The sequence below is a fragment of the Ictalurus furcatus genome, chromosome 16 (genome assembly GCF_023375685.1).
Source record: "Ictalurus furcatus strain D&B chromosome 16, Billie_1.0, whole genome shotgun sequence".
Lineage (NCBI taxonomy): Eukaryota > Metazoa > Chordata > Actinopteri > Siluriformes > Ictaluridae > Ictalurus > Ictalurus furcatus.
Window position 1 is genome coordinate 28661139 of NC_071270.1, and position 14164 is coordinate 28675302.

The window sequence follows — 14164 nt, forward strand, 5'->3', positions numbered from 1 at the left end:
AGGGGGGGAGAGGTCGTAGTCTGTGGGTCTGGGATATTCTCCAAATGCATGCTGGGAGATCTGGCTACCTGCTACAGCACCGTGGAGAAAGAAAACGTCGGAATCTCAGATAATGATACAGCGAGCGCGAACACAAAACCTCGTCCCGTTTTTATTTCCTCTCCAACAGAACTTTAGCTCGATAGTACTCTGAGCACTCCACATTTTTCTCCATCATCGCACTCTTTAGGTCTGAGGATCCGTGAAGTGTCGAGAGGCTCCGATCCAAAAAACCGTCTGACCTCAGTGAGGTTTCATCTCCTGCTGTCGTACACGCGCTCTGATTAAACGCGCTCAGAGACGTGAGGAAGAACAGAATGAAATACTGATGTTTGACTCCAGTATTAAACTCCAGGTGTGAATCAGGAATAGAGGTTCAGACGAGAGAGACGAGAGAGAAACCCGAACTCTCACACACTGCAGTAAAGTAGTTCGGGCCGCTTTTTACGCTTTCCTGAAGGTGTTTGGTATCCATGCGCCGTCAGAGACACACAGCTACCACAAGAAAAGTAGTTCTGTCTCTGTAAGGAGCGACTCGAACACATTGTCAATCCGCACTTGGATTGTTCTTCGGAGTGAGTTTGGAGGATTCGGGTTGTTCTCCTCGATGTACGGCGGGAGTTTAAATTCTCTCTCACTCAGATACAGTGTGTAGAGATTAGACTGGAAAACTCAGACTATAACTTTACAGCGATGACCTTTCGTGACCTTTTGCATGATTTCCACGTTCCTGTAAACGACATAATGGAATGCAGTGCAGCAATTTAAAGTCTCATTGGAATCGGCTTCGTTTCAGGGGCTATCCTGTGACCGTGTGTGTGTGTGTGTGTGTGTGTGTGTGTGTGTGTGTGTGTGTGTGTGTGTTATGTCTGCATGAGTTCACTTCTATAGAGTATGAGGACGTGTTAACTCGCCGTCTATCCACTCCTTTTGTCTGGGGGTGTTTAAAACTCATGAAAAGATATAGAGAGATAAAGAAAGTAAAAGCATGTGTGTGTGTGTGGGAGTGTGCATGTGTGTGTGTGTGTGCGCGTGTGTGTGTGTGTGTGTGTGTGTGAGACGACTTGGTGTGATATTGTGATTTACATGTTGTAGGAATTCCCCACCTTCACTCTTAAAAATAAAGGTTCTTTAATGGTTCTTTACAGCACCTCAGGTTCTACAAAGAACCTTCTTCTTGTCAGGAACCATTTATCATTGTATAGGGTTCTTGAGTCGAGCCGTATAGTTCTGTGGAGATTAAAGAAGTTCTTAGTGTTTCATTAAACGTTCTTCAGAGCAGTGTTTTGGTTCTTGAAGGTATCATCCCTTAACAGGTTAAAGTGAAGCATATAAAGGTTCTTTGTGGGACTGGAAAAGGTTCTCCTGACAGGCGTCGCTCTTAAGAACCTTACTTTGGTTCCTTAAAGCACTAAGTAAAGGTGTTTTTTTTAATGATAACATGGTTCCTTGTTGCACTACTGTGAAGAACCATTTGTGCGTTCGTTAACGCACCAGTACCTAGATGGTTCTCTAAAGAACTTCAGATTAAAGGGTTCTCCTATGGCATCAAGCTGAAAGACCCTTTTTTGGTTCTAATTGGAACCTTTATTTTTAAGAGTGTTGTAGTAACGTATGTGCATCAGAGAAAAGCGAAAAGAAGAAGAAGAAGAAAAAACCTCGACGTGAAGGAATCTACTCTCTCAAAGCAAAATTACCCACAATCCCCTGCGCTCTTTTATCCAGACTGTGAAAGGCGCAGGAGAAACGAATGACAAAAGGAACTAGTGAGAATGTGGACGGGGTCAGGGAGGCCCTCGACTCTTTCTTTTCACACGGAAAGAAAGGAAGAAAGAGAAAGTAGTGAAAGTGTCACAGTCGCACCTTTTTTAAAGGTTTAATTCTTTACTGGCTTGTACACAAACGTACAAAACATATTACAGCACTCCGTCATCTGAGCACACGACATATCACAGTGTTACAAATGTCCAAAACAAACAAACAAACACACTCACACTCACAAATAAAATAGAGTCACTCACAATTCGTTCACGAGACGCAACAACTTGGTCCACAAAAAAAAAAAAGAAAGAAAATCCACTCTTTCAAATTCACTTTCACCTAAACGAGTCGCTTCGGCTCCCCATGTCATAAATGTTATGACAAAAATCAGAGCAGAAATGACCGCAACACCGTGCAATTCTTAACAATTGGTTGATTTTTTTTTCCCCCTTTACAATGATCTTACCATCACATGTATTCTTTATTCCCCTTATACAGGGAGAGCACTTCGGAAAAGAAAGCGCCCTGGATTTTTATTGATATATTTCTATACATACACATACACATACACTATATATAGACACAAGTACACAACTGACAATAAAACAACCTGGAGCTTTTTTATGTCGTGTTCCTTTTTTTCTGTTTAGAAAAAAAAAAAAAATGTTGACGCAAAGCCAACGAGTGAACAGTCATCAGTGCAACTTTAAAAAAACCTTAAAAAAAAAACCTAATAATAATAATAATAATAAAATTTCAACAAAAAAAAAAGTTATCAAGTTTAAGACATGCATATTTAGTCTTTTATTCGGATCGCCTCAGACTCTCGGTGTTACTCTACTCCAGGTTTTATTTTAATTTTATTTTTTACTTAAAGAAATGTTTTTAAGTCTAACCAGGGCTTATCAACGGGGCCAGACAAGCAAGAACCAGTTCAACAGCGGTATGCATTCAACACACACACACACACACACACACGCACATTCAGGAGGTTTACAACTGCACATTTACTCCTCTTTCACTCGCTGTTGGCTTTAAAAACAAAACAAATAAACAACAAAACAAATGTAAATGAAAGCAGCATTGAAACACATCCGGCTGAAACTCAAACACAAACGCAGGTCTGTTTCCTCGTGTGATTTCTTGTTTGTTTTTTTCTTAAATCTGAAGATTATTCATCCCTGCAATAAATCACACATCAGTCTTTCTTTAACAGTATGTGAGTCGAGTGGTGCTCAGTAGTCTCTTGTGATCTCTCTCTCTCTCTCTCTCTGTCTGTCTCTCTGCAGCCACAAATCCTGCAGTTACCCGAGCAGGCACGAGGGGGCGTGAAAAACAATCATAATAATAAAAAAAACAAAGAATAAAATAAAGGCTCCGTGATTTTTTTTTTTTTATGTGCAACAAAAACTCCCTGCATTTAATAAAATCAGGCCACAAACAAACAGGCGACAAACAAAGTTGAGCGTTCGGCTGACTTGCAAATAATAATAATGATAATAATAATAATAATAATAATAATAATAATAATAATAGTAATCATTATGGTTTTTGATTGAGTTTTGGTTGTCGGAAATGATCCCGAGTGAAGATTAAAATTGTGGAGAACAGGCATTCAACAGGAAACGATGAAGGTTATGAGACGGATCACTAGGCTTTAAAAAAAAGTTGAATACTTTAAAGTCGAGGTAGCTGGTGCAGAGATCCATAACACACAACAGGGGGAAAGTGTGAAGGTCCTGAAGGTTCTGAGGAGCTCAATAGCGTCCCGTCGATCCGACACACCTTTCTGATGTCATCGTGACGTCACACAGGTGTGTGGAAGCGAGCACGAGAACTATACACTTTTAAAAAGAAAAGAAAGAAAGGAAGAAAGAAAGAAAGCTAGGACACAGAATGCCAAAAATATATATCTCCACATATTTTTGAGGGTATAAACGCAAAGCAGCTTGTTTTCCCCAAAACCCTAATCACGGATTAAAAAACAAAAAAAAAACACGATATATATGCATCATCATGACCATCATCATCATCATCATCATCATCAATGTACCTTCATAAATAAGAACCCCAGTCTGTATTTCACAGTGATGACCAGGATGTTAAAATTAAAGAAGGAAAAAATACTGAGAAGATGATCAACTCCAAACGCAACTTTCCTGACGTGAAAAGCGAAAAGCAGCAGTTTTTTTCTTTTTTCTTTTTAACACACACACACACACACACACACACACACACCTCTATATCATCTGCTATAGGCGACTGCAGGACTACTCTTATTAAGAAGTAAAGCTATTGTATACAGTACTTTAAACTTTACACCACTTGCTGTTATTTTCGATAATTTTTTGAATATTATTCAGAATTAAATGCTTTAACTGATTGCAAAAAACCATCATCATCATCATCATCACAACCACATGGCATTTCAGGTTCTCAGAAACAGTGTTGACCCAAAATAATAATAATAATAAATTCCCTTTTTTTCCAGCATACCTCAAGTGCCATCCGTGTGTGTGTTTTGATTTTTTTTTTTTTTTTTAAAGTCAGTAACTTTGAGGAGCAACCAGTCATCCATCCATCCAGCAAAAAAAGAAGTCATTTTTTTTCTGATGTTTCTGACAATCAGGGCGATAAAAGAAAGAAGAGAGAGAGAGAGAAAAAAAAAGCTTTAGTACCAATGCACGTGCATGTCAGATCACTCAGGAGTTAGTTAAAGGATATTTGATCCGTTTGAAGCCCAGGTCTATAGCGCTAATTTGGTTTTAGGTGAATAAAAATGAGCCGCGATCTCTGAAGTTTTGGCCAGAGAGAGAGAGAGAGAGAGAGAGAGAGAGAGAGAGAGAGAGAGATGTTGCATGCCATGCATCACCGCGCTCCATTGGAGTACTTGGCCTTGGTGATGAGGTACAGCACGATGTCCTGGTGACCCCCGAACGCGGCGATGTGCAGCGCGCTCCAGCCCTCGCGGTTGGCGAGCCGGATGTCCGCTCCGAACTTCACCAGCAGCTTGACGAGCTCCAGGTTTCCATCGATGACCGACTGGTGCAGCGCGGTCTGGCCTTCAGGTCCGAACGAGTTGACGTTGAACTCACAGCTGCTCATGTTCTGCAGCAGGGAGTGCAGCTCCTTGGTGTTGCCGCGGCGCACCGCCTCCTGGAAAACCCGCTGCGGCGCAGAGCAAGTGGACACGTCCGCCTGGCTCATGGTGCAAATCTGGGGCGCGAGGATCACACCCTGCCTGGGCTCTGGGCGAGGAGATGGAGCTGTGGTAGGAGTGATGGTGGTGGTGGTGGTGATGGAGGAAGAGTACAGAAATGTGATATATCCCTTAAAGAAAAGAATGAAACCGCGATCCAAACGCGTAGAAGATCCGCAGAAGTGTCTCGATAGCAGCACCAGGTTTATATGGCAGATATTTCAATCTCAGCAGCAGTAATATACAAGTTTATTTCCAAAATTTAAAAAAAAAAAACTCTGAAAAGAAGAACAGTTTTCTTCTTCTTCTTCTTCTTCTCCTCCTCCTCCTTCACCGCTCAGCCTACAAGCAGCTCTTACATTCCTAGCCTGGGTTCAAGAAGAAGGAAAGAAGAAACGCGTAATTAGGCTAACAAAGTGAACATAACTTTAAAAAAACGTATTTACGATTTAATTTATATTTACACTTGCCTGTATGTTTGTTTGTTAGTTGTTGTTGTTTTTTTTCTTTCCCCCCCGGACGGCTCGAGCGTTGCGACTCTTCCCACGCGCGCGCGCTCCGAGCGTGTGTACGTGTGCTCCTCTGCTCGAGCGGTTTCCCAGCCAATCTCTGACTGGCCAGAAGCTGCGCGCGCGCGATTATTTCAGACGCGCTCATTTGCATAACAATGAGCCTTTAGCGAAGACATCTGTGCGGAGTGGGAGGAGCCGCGAGAAGATGATTGGCCAAGGGATAGGGAGTGGGCGTGGTGTATTTGGCCACGCCAGAGAGGCGTGGTTTAAAAAAAAAAAAGCAGTGAAGCAGGGTGAAAAATTTTCCCACCAAATGCAAAAAATTCAAATAAAATAGCCTAAATAAAAATAACAAATCACACACCCTAAGAACGAGTGAAGTATATTATTATTATTATTATTATTATTATTATTATTATTATTATTATTATTATAATACTGAAAAAAGACACTAATGATTTGTATTAAAATGTCAGGTCTTCATACAGCTCAATGCAATAGTTTGTCTAAAAGAGCGGAGTGAAAATATCAGCTCCAATGTTATTCCCTAATAACCTTATATCCATTCTTTGCCTTTATAACCAACGTCAACCTCTCCATCCATCCATCCATCTTCTATACCGCTTATCCTACAGGGTCACGGGGAACCTGGAACCTATCCCAGGGAGCATCGGGCACAAGGCGGGGTACACCCTGGACAGGGTGCCAATACATCACAGTCAATCACATACACACTCACACACACATTCATACACTACAGACACTTTAGACACGCCAATCAGCCTACCGTGCATGTCTTTGGACTGGAGGAGGAAACCGGAGTACCCGGAGAAAACCCCGGGGAGAACATGCAAACTCCGCACACACAGGGCCACGGTGGGAATCGAACCCCTGACCCTGGAGGTGTGAGGCGAACGTATATTTAAATATCTTAATCACATAGAAACCAAGGAGCAAGACAAACTTTCCTCACTTTTACTGAAAACTGGTGTCTGTGGCGTAAGCTGTACTTTTCCTTGTTCCGTCTACGATGCATCTGTTCTACCTTTACTACGTATCTTTTACCTGAGAAGGTCCATGTGGTCCATGTGATGCCCATGCATCTCCTGAAGATCCAGGCCGTTCCCTAACTTATTCTAAAGCTAAAAGAAAGGGCTCCATACTAAAGGTATAGCACAAAGCTCTAACAACAAGGAGAAGTACAGTTTGTGAGTCTACCTTTATTCCAGACTGCATGCAATCAGAAATTGTGTTATTTCTCTAAATACACATGTGCAGTGAACCTTCTGGAAGAATTCAGCGCGTGGTAACACTCACAATTGCAGGCTTTCAGGGGAATTTATGTGCAAAAACAAGGGGCTCTAAATCGGTTTCAATGGTTTCTATAGCTTTATCTGTGTCGCAGCTGTTTATAGTCACAGGAACCTAAACAACAAAAAAAAAAACTTGCTCGGCTTCCGGTGAGACTGCAGGCTGAGGTGCGCGCAGAGTCACGCGCTACCGTGGGAACAGAACACACACATACAGCCGCAATTTGGCGTGGAAAGCGCCACACACACACACACACACACACGCGCGCGCGCGCACGCACACACACACACGCACGCACGCACACACACACACGCACACACACACGCCGTTTGCTCCGTATGGCCGACGCGGTAACCGGCTCTAATCATTTACCGCAGTAAAAATGCGACTTTTCTTTTCCGGCCTGATTGAAACTGTTCGAGTTGTAAAATCTCAACAGCAGTAACAGCTCCGTGTCGCCCACCGTTTGGTCTCCTGAGATAAACAACTCACCAAATCCAAAAAGAAACGAAGCGCGACTTTAATTAAGTTTTAACCAGAACGCACATAAAACCGAAAAACACCCAGTTAAACTCCACACGTTCTCTCTTTCTGTGTCACAACTTCACACTTCACAAACATCTCTGACCCAGAATCACTGACTGAAATAAAACCAGCACATTTTAGGTTGTGGTTTTTTTGTTCTTTTCTCTTTTTTGCTCTCCTTTTTTTTTTATTCCGTGTATATCTCACTTCCATTATCTCACTTCCATTGTATTAAAGTACTCTATATATGTGCATATTATATATTGGTATATTTGCAAAAATCTTTCTTTTTTTTTTTTTTTTTAAATCTCTTTCTTTTTCTTTCAAAATATGCAACAGCAATGCTTTCCTGTAAATACTCAGAAAAAAGGGTACTTAATCTGTAGGCTATCATTCCTTGTCCCTAAGGTACCATTAGGCATACACATGTATGTAGAAGGGTTCATAAGGTTTACCTTTACTCTAAAAGGTAATTACAATCCGATTAGGTCATTGTTAAAGGTCAGTAGATCCATATTTCCAGGTGAAATATACATATCCATGGAAAAGTACAGTTTAGTAAATTTTTTCTGATAGTGCAGGATACCTGCGGGAAGTAACCTGTGGACAGTGTTTAATTAAGATTAAAATAATAATCTAAAGTGAACATTTCCTGCATCGGTCACTACACATGCTAGAAAAATAATACTGTGGAAATGTCCAATATGGAGCCATTTGGGGTTCAGCTTTTGTTTCACAGCTTGAGCAAAAGGTGCAGGTATCTGTCCTGGCCAGTGGGAGAGTGAACGAGTGAGCGATCCCTCCCTCTTCCTGTGCAAATATTTTATAACGTGTCACTACAGAGACACAGATTAGCAGACGGATTTTTAGCCCTAATCCTGTTGGGTCTGTCAACACAGATGAAACACTCTACTACAGTGTCAGTTCTGACCGTTACCTGCTTACAAGCCCCACCCCTTCCATTCTGTGGTGCATTGTGGGTCAGGTTAGTGAAAAAAGAATCCATCACTCCATCCTGAATTACTTGCATATCAACATTTATAATCAACCCGTGATCTTCAATTGTGGAAAATATAAATTTTTTGGTCTATTCTCTTTGGTTAAAAGGTTCCTTCCTGCACTGCGATTTAGCCCTCTTGCCCTCTCAATCTAAAGAGAGCGATGCAGCGGCGCTTTAGTCCATTAGTCTGTCCAGACCTCTCATCGTCAAAGCTTCAACTTTCAGGCTAATAACACCATTGACGCCATCACGCTCGCCCTCTCGTAGATCGCTAATTAGCCGAGTCGAGTCTCTGTCGTAACTTCGCTTCATAGCTGCATTGCATTCTGGGACTGAGTCCAAAGTTTGCACCAGTGTCTCCACTGCTTCTCTTCTGGAGACATGACATTTAACATTTTAGGAGCGAACAATGAAATCTAACTGAGAGAGTTGAAAATGTTTCTCCTATTATACATCATTTTAACCGTGCTAGCGATAACAGTGTCCCTCTGAGACATCAGAGCAACACTAACGTCTCACTAATTTCACAATAAACATGTTTCCTGTGTTTCATGGTGGAGTTTTACTTTAGTTGGATTCTGTAAGAATTTAGTACAGTGACAACAGTTCTCTAGAGAACCTCATTGTTTAGCATCAAATTTAGTTCTCATTCATTTTTAACAGTTAATAAATAAGTGCACAAGTGATCGTGAGATATCAGACAGTGAAAAGCTGACTAGTGTCGGAGCAGAAAAAATAAACAGGTTCCTAAGATTCATAAAATAAATGACTGGTCCATTTTCATCTGATGTAGACACACACTTGTGACTCTCATGTGATTAAAAACAAACGATATCGAGTCAAGGACAAAGACGAGCTATTAAAAATGAATAAAGTTCATCACAGCTGTTCTGGCCGTTTTCTTTTGTAATAGAAACCTTTTCACTTTTCAGGGCTTTATTTACTCAGCATCCAGTGGACCAGTGATATATTGCTTTTGTGACAAAGTAATTTAATAATCATCATTCTTTGCAGCACACATACCTACATGCTTAGTGTTGAAAGTGTATGTGGAAGGATGTGGTATATCTTACATTATATTTAGGCTGTGTGGTACAGAACACTAGTCATTTAACCTTTAAAATGTTCAATTAAAATGTCAGTCTAAGAGTCATATACTGCTTCTTAAAGCTGTAGCTAATAAAGCTGGGGGTTGAGTGTTGGAGGTTGATCTGAGCATGGATTTATTTCTGGAAAATTTGGGGTGATATAAACGTTCATTACTTGCTAGCAATATTAGCCTTATAGCTCGAGTGCAAAACTAGTGAACCAAATTTTAGGCACTGACCCTGTCTGGTCTGATTGACTACGTCTGAAGTAAGTACTGTTAGGGATAGATTGTGGACCTTACATTCCTCACAAAACAGATTTTTCTGTTTTTTTGAAGAATCAAGGTGTCCCATAATAATAAAATAATAATAATAATAATAATAATAATAATTATTATTATTATTATTATTATTATTATTATTAAGTGTATGTATTGAACATAAAGACAAAAAAGGCTTAGACACATAATGTGAGCAATGCTGCTAGGTTCTCCAGGTTTTTACACTTTCTTCAAGGATTTCACCCTTATTTAATTAAAGTCTCTTAAGTTCCTAAAAAGGTTCTGGTTTGAAATCCTTTATCACTGGGAAACACTGTTGTGGAACCTTTAAGGGTTCTGGATTGTGCCTTTCTGTGTAGAAAAGTCCCTTCATTTAGCCTATTTATAAATCACAAAAATGTACATAAATATGATCACTTCCTAAACCTAGCCAATAAAATCAAATATATGTCCGGTTTTTTTTTTTTGAAGAAAAAAGGCATTAAGACATTTTCAGCTATTTTGTTCTGTTGAAAGGTATTAACCACATTTGAGATACCAAAAAAACACCTAAATATGTATATAGCAGCATATACATCCAAAGTAAACCAATGTTTAATATCAAACACTGTCTAACACACACACAAAAAAAGAGTTAAAAAAAAAAAAACCGTTAAAAAACGCTATTTTCAAACAGCCGCCATTTTTTTTCACCCCCTCACTGAGAGACCTTCTCCCTCTCAGCTCCTCACAGCTAAAGGTGCGCGCGCGCGGGAAGACATGGAGAGGGGGCGGGGCCTGGCGGGCGGGGCCTCGACAGCTACTGACCTGACATTGAAGAGGATTCTGAGGAACGCAGGTGACGTCAGCGCATATGGGCGGGGCCTGGGAGGCCCGGCAGCTACCACGTGTAGCAGGAGCGTGGGAAAGAGGCGAGCTTTTCTTCCCAGTGAAGAAAGAGAGAGGATCGGGTGACAACGGCGCAGAAAAAGGCCTGGCTGATCCGGGACAGGGGCTGAACCGAGCTCACGACACACACACACACACACACACACACACACCTCACTAGCTTATTTCAAGTATGGTGCAAGCGATACAGTTACAGCAAATACTTGGATGCTTATGTTCAGGTTTAAAGAAGGAACATCATGTGTAGATTGTTTTGCTGGATGTCTTTGAAAAGCTCACACACACACACACACACACACACACACACACACACACACACACACACACACACACTTTGGAGAGAAAATCAGTGTTGAAGAATCTGTGCAGCCCATCCTGCTTTCCTGTTTTCAAGCTTGCAAAACAATCTGGCAAGATTCAAGTGCCAAATGGCTTCGATTCAGCTCTTAGAACAGTTAAACAAACATGTAGGACATAAATAAACTGATAGCTGGCATTTCTCTTTCAGATTATAACCCATTAAACACACCGCTGATTCAATACACAGCACGAAGAACGTCAGAACAGCTAAAAGAGCCAATGATGGAGGAAACCCTACGAATTGTGATTCTCCACGAGTCCCTTTACGTAGCTATGGGTTCTTCGTTCCTTAGAGCGCTCTGATATTACAGGGTTCTGTCTATAACCTTTAAGGGTTCCCCTGGCCCTGGAGGAACAAACGAAGAATCCTCGAGACCTTTATTTTCCTCAACGTGTACCTTGTCGAGGAATCACACACATTTCACGTGTGGAAAAATGATGTGGAAAAACACGTGAAAGTGCATTTCAACATGTTACACCCTGGAGTTACGTGATAGATAAAATCGTGTGAAAATAGATCGACTGTGTGAATGAGGAAAGAAAAAAATAAATAACGTAAACCAGAACTTCATGAAAGAGCGAGAGAGAGATCTTCGTTGTTTAAAACAATGACACGTAATCCACCTTGTGTAAAAAAAAAAAAAAAAATCCACTCAACGTGTCTGTGAACGATCTAGGAGATTTATACATACAATAAATAGTCATGTTAGAGGTTATGGGAGTTATTCACGTCAAAGCCATAAGTTCCGGCATACTGCTCGTAAAGAAAAAAAGTTTACCTTAAATAAATAACATAATTATGTAAATAATGTCATTTATACCACTGCATTAAACGAGTATGTTTTCTGTGTAGTGACTGTGTAGTGAAATGATCGTATAACTGCTGTAAATAATATTAAAAGGTGTGTAAGATCTGGAAATTTACAGGGTTAATTTTTTTCCACAGACACCTGCAAAATGTTTTCTTTTCTCCGGTCCTATTAAAATAAAAATAAAAAAAAGAAAAGAAAGAAAAGTAAAGTTTATGCGATTAGCTGATAAGATGTTCTGGACCAGTGCTATCTGCACATTGAGCTCAAAACCATTTTGTGTAAACAGAAGTTGTGCTGAAATGATTTTTGTCTGTGGGAAGAAAGCACCGGCCAAAAAAAATTGGTGTAAATAAAAGCGGATAAAAATACAATACAGCAGAGTTCCCACACAGCAAAGCAGACACACAGTCCTGTAATACATTAATAAATAAATACACCAACTAATGAATAAATTAATTGAATAATTAATTCATTTATCTGAGCATGACATAGCGTTCGTGTTTTGTTTTGGGGGGTTTTTTTTTAAACCACCTTTGGTTAAAATCAGTCTCATGCTGCAACTTTTATTTCCTGAAAATATTTCGTCCCAGACCTAAAAATTGAGGAAGGAATGAACATGTAAAGTTATATTTATGATTACGCCACAGTTTGTGTTGCAAACCACATCGTGCTACTTTCTCACAGATGTCTGAAACCAGAACTCGGTCATGGACGCCACTCACACGGCCTGTTTTCTTCGTTTTTTCTCCCCTCATATTGCTTAACACTCTCTCTCGACGGATTTCACAAATCTCGGTTATATCTCACACACACACCCAGGGTAACGTTTATTTCATAGATAAAGCTGTTTTAATCATATATGATTGTTTTTTTTCTTCCCTCAACAGGGCGTATGAAACGAGCAAAACAACAAAAAAAAAAAAGTGAAATTAAAAAACTCGTAAAACAATTTTATAAAACAACGAGGCATCGCTAATGATCTGGTGCACGCAGAACGACTGAGCCACACCCGAAGACTGTTATACACGTGAACTGGTGCGGTCTAAAAACAAAAACCCAGTCTATAAAAACAAAGTGAACAAAGTTACACCTTGTGTACATGATGGAAGCAGAATAACGAACGCTGGCACGCTCACGTGTCAGTCGTAGCACGCAGTTCTGTCGTTTCCTACAGAACAGAGCTGACAATAAATCCTAACATACAACAAAGAAAAAAAACAAACCTAGAATTTTACCATAAAACATGTGAGTTATTGGACTTCACAGATAATTTTCTTTTCCAGATGTGAACATGAAAAAGTAAGAAAACTTCGCAAAAGGCTCGAGTGAGCGTTACTTAATATTTAGCAGCTACGACATTTTTTAAACGACCAAACACACCACAATCCCGCCCACTTTTTGACCCGAGAGGTCAAAGTTCACCTAGAGAGAATTATCACAAACTGAAAACGTAGCCACGAATGCGTTTCACGTCGGACATACGACGTCCTTTCCCCTTCAGTGAGTCGCGTTTCCGTCGGACGGATTTACATTTAGATTTCGCTGGAAAAGAAAAACAGTTCTGTTTGAACGAAGAAACAGTAGAAACGTGTTAAAACCGTATACGGCCGTCCTGGGACTCGAACTCACACCCTCCTGGTATTTGATGTAATTTCTGTGATTTTTTTCTCCAGCCCTCAAACGTCGGGACACTCAGTGCTTCCTGGCCGTGGTGTCTTCATCGGAAAGGTTCAGAATGTCATGGAACTGAGCGAGAGCCCGGTCGAAGTGGGTTCCCTCCCAGAACACTTTCCCACAGCGCGTGCAGATGAAGTACTCGGGGATGCGAGGGAGCAGTCCGGGCGGAACCGTCTCCAGCTGCACCTCGGCTCCGCCGCCGAACCTGAAGGAGTGAGCGTCGAGGGCGGAGCGAGGGGCCCAGCGGCAGTGAGGCGTGAACGCGGGCCCGTCCGGGGGCCTCGACCTGTTATGCTCCACCTGAGCGCCGCACTGATTCCCCCAGTCGTCCTGTTTGGGCACCGTGTCCTGAATCAGGCCTGAGAAAGATCACGGCAATTTTCACTTTCTTTTTCTAGCATTTTCCCTCGTTTTCCTTTTTCTCTCGTTCATTTCCTTTTCACTGCGGAAGAATATTTCTTTCCTTCTTTCTGACAATGTTTCCTTCCTTCCTTCTTTCTATGCTTTTCACTAATAAAAGGATTTTTCTTTCTGACAATTAAAGAATGCTTCCTGTCTTTTTTCCTTTCTTTCTTTGCTTTTCAATACTAAAGAATCTTCCTTTCTTTCTGTCGATCATAGATGTTTCCTTCCTCCGTTCGCTTTTCACTACTAATGAATCCTTCTTTCTGATTATAGAATAATTCCTTCTCTCCTTCCTTCCTTCTTTTG

At 40.9% G+C, this 14164-nt stretch overlaps 2 protein-coding genes across 4 annotated transcripts in view; both read right to left on the bottom strand.

Annotated features, from left to right (window-relative positions):
• Positions 1–1901: 1901 nt before the first annotated feature.
• On the bottom strand, positions 1902–5362 carry nrarpa (NOTCH regulated ankyrin repeat protein a). Its single transcript, XM_053644706.1, has one exon. It carries the CDS (start codon positions 5005–5007, stop codon positions 4669–4671), a length of 339 nt encoding a protein of 112 aa, XP_053500681.1. The 5' UTR covers positions 5008–5362; the 3' UTR covers positions 1902–4668.
• Positions 5363–9089: 3727 nt separating this feature from the next.
• exd3 (exonuclease 3'-5' domain containing 3) overlaps positions 9090–14164 on the bottom strand; it is a 50303-nt gene continuing 45228 nt past the window's right edge. For all 3 annotated transcript variants that reach the window (XM_053644704.1, XM_053644703.1, XM_053644702.1), the window contains one exon: positions 9090–13812. In XM_053644704.1, the coding sequence (XP_053500679.1) occupies positions 13469–13812 (344 nt within the window). In that variant the 3' untranslated portion in view covers positions 9090–13468. The remainder of the gene's footprint in view (positions 13813–14164) is intronic.

Excerpts from the sequence above, each read along its gene's own strand:
- nrarpa (XM_053644706.1), bottom strand. The coding sequence starts at position 5,007 with ATGAGCCAGGCGGACGTGTCCACTTGCTCTGCGCCGCAGCGGGTTTTC.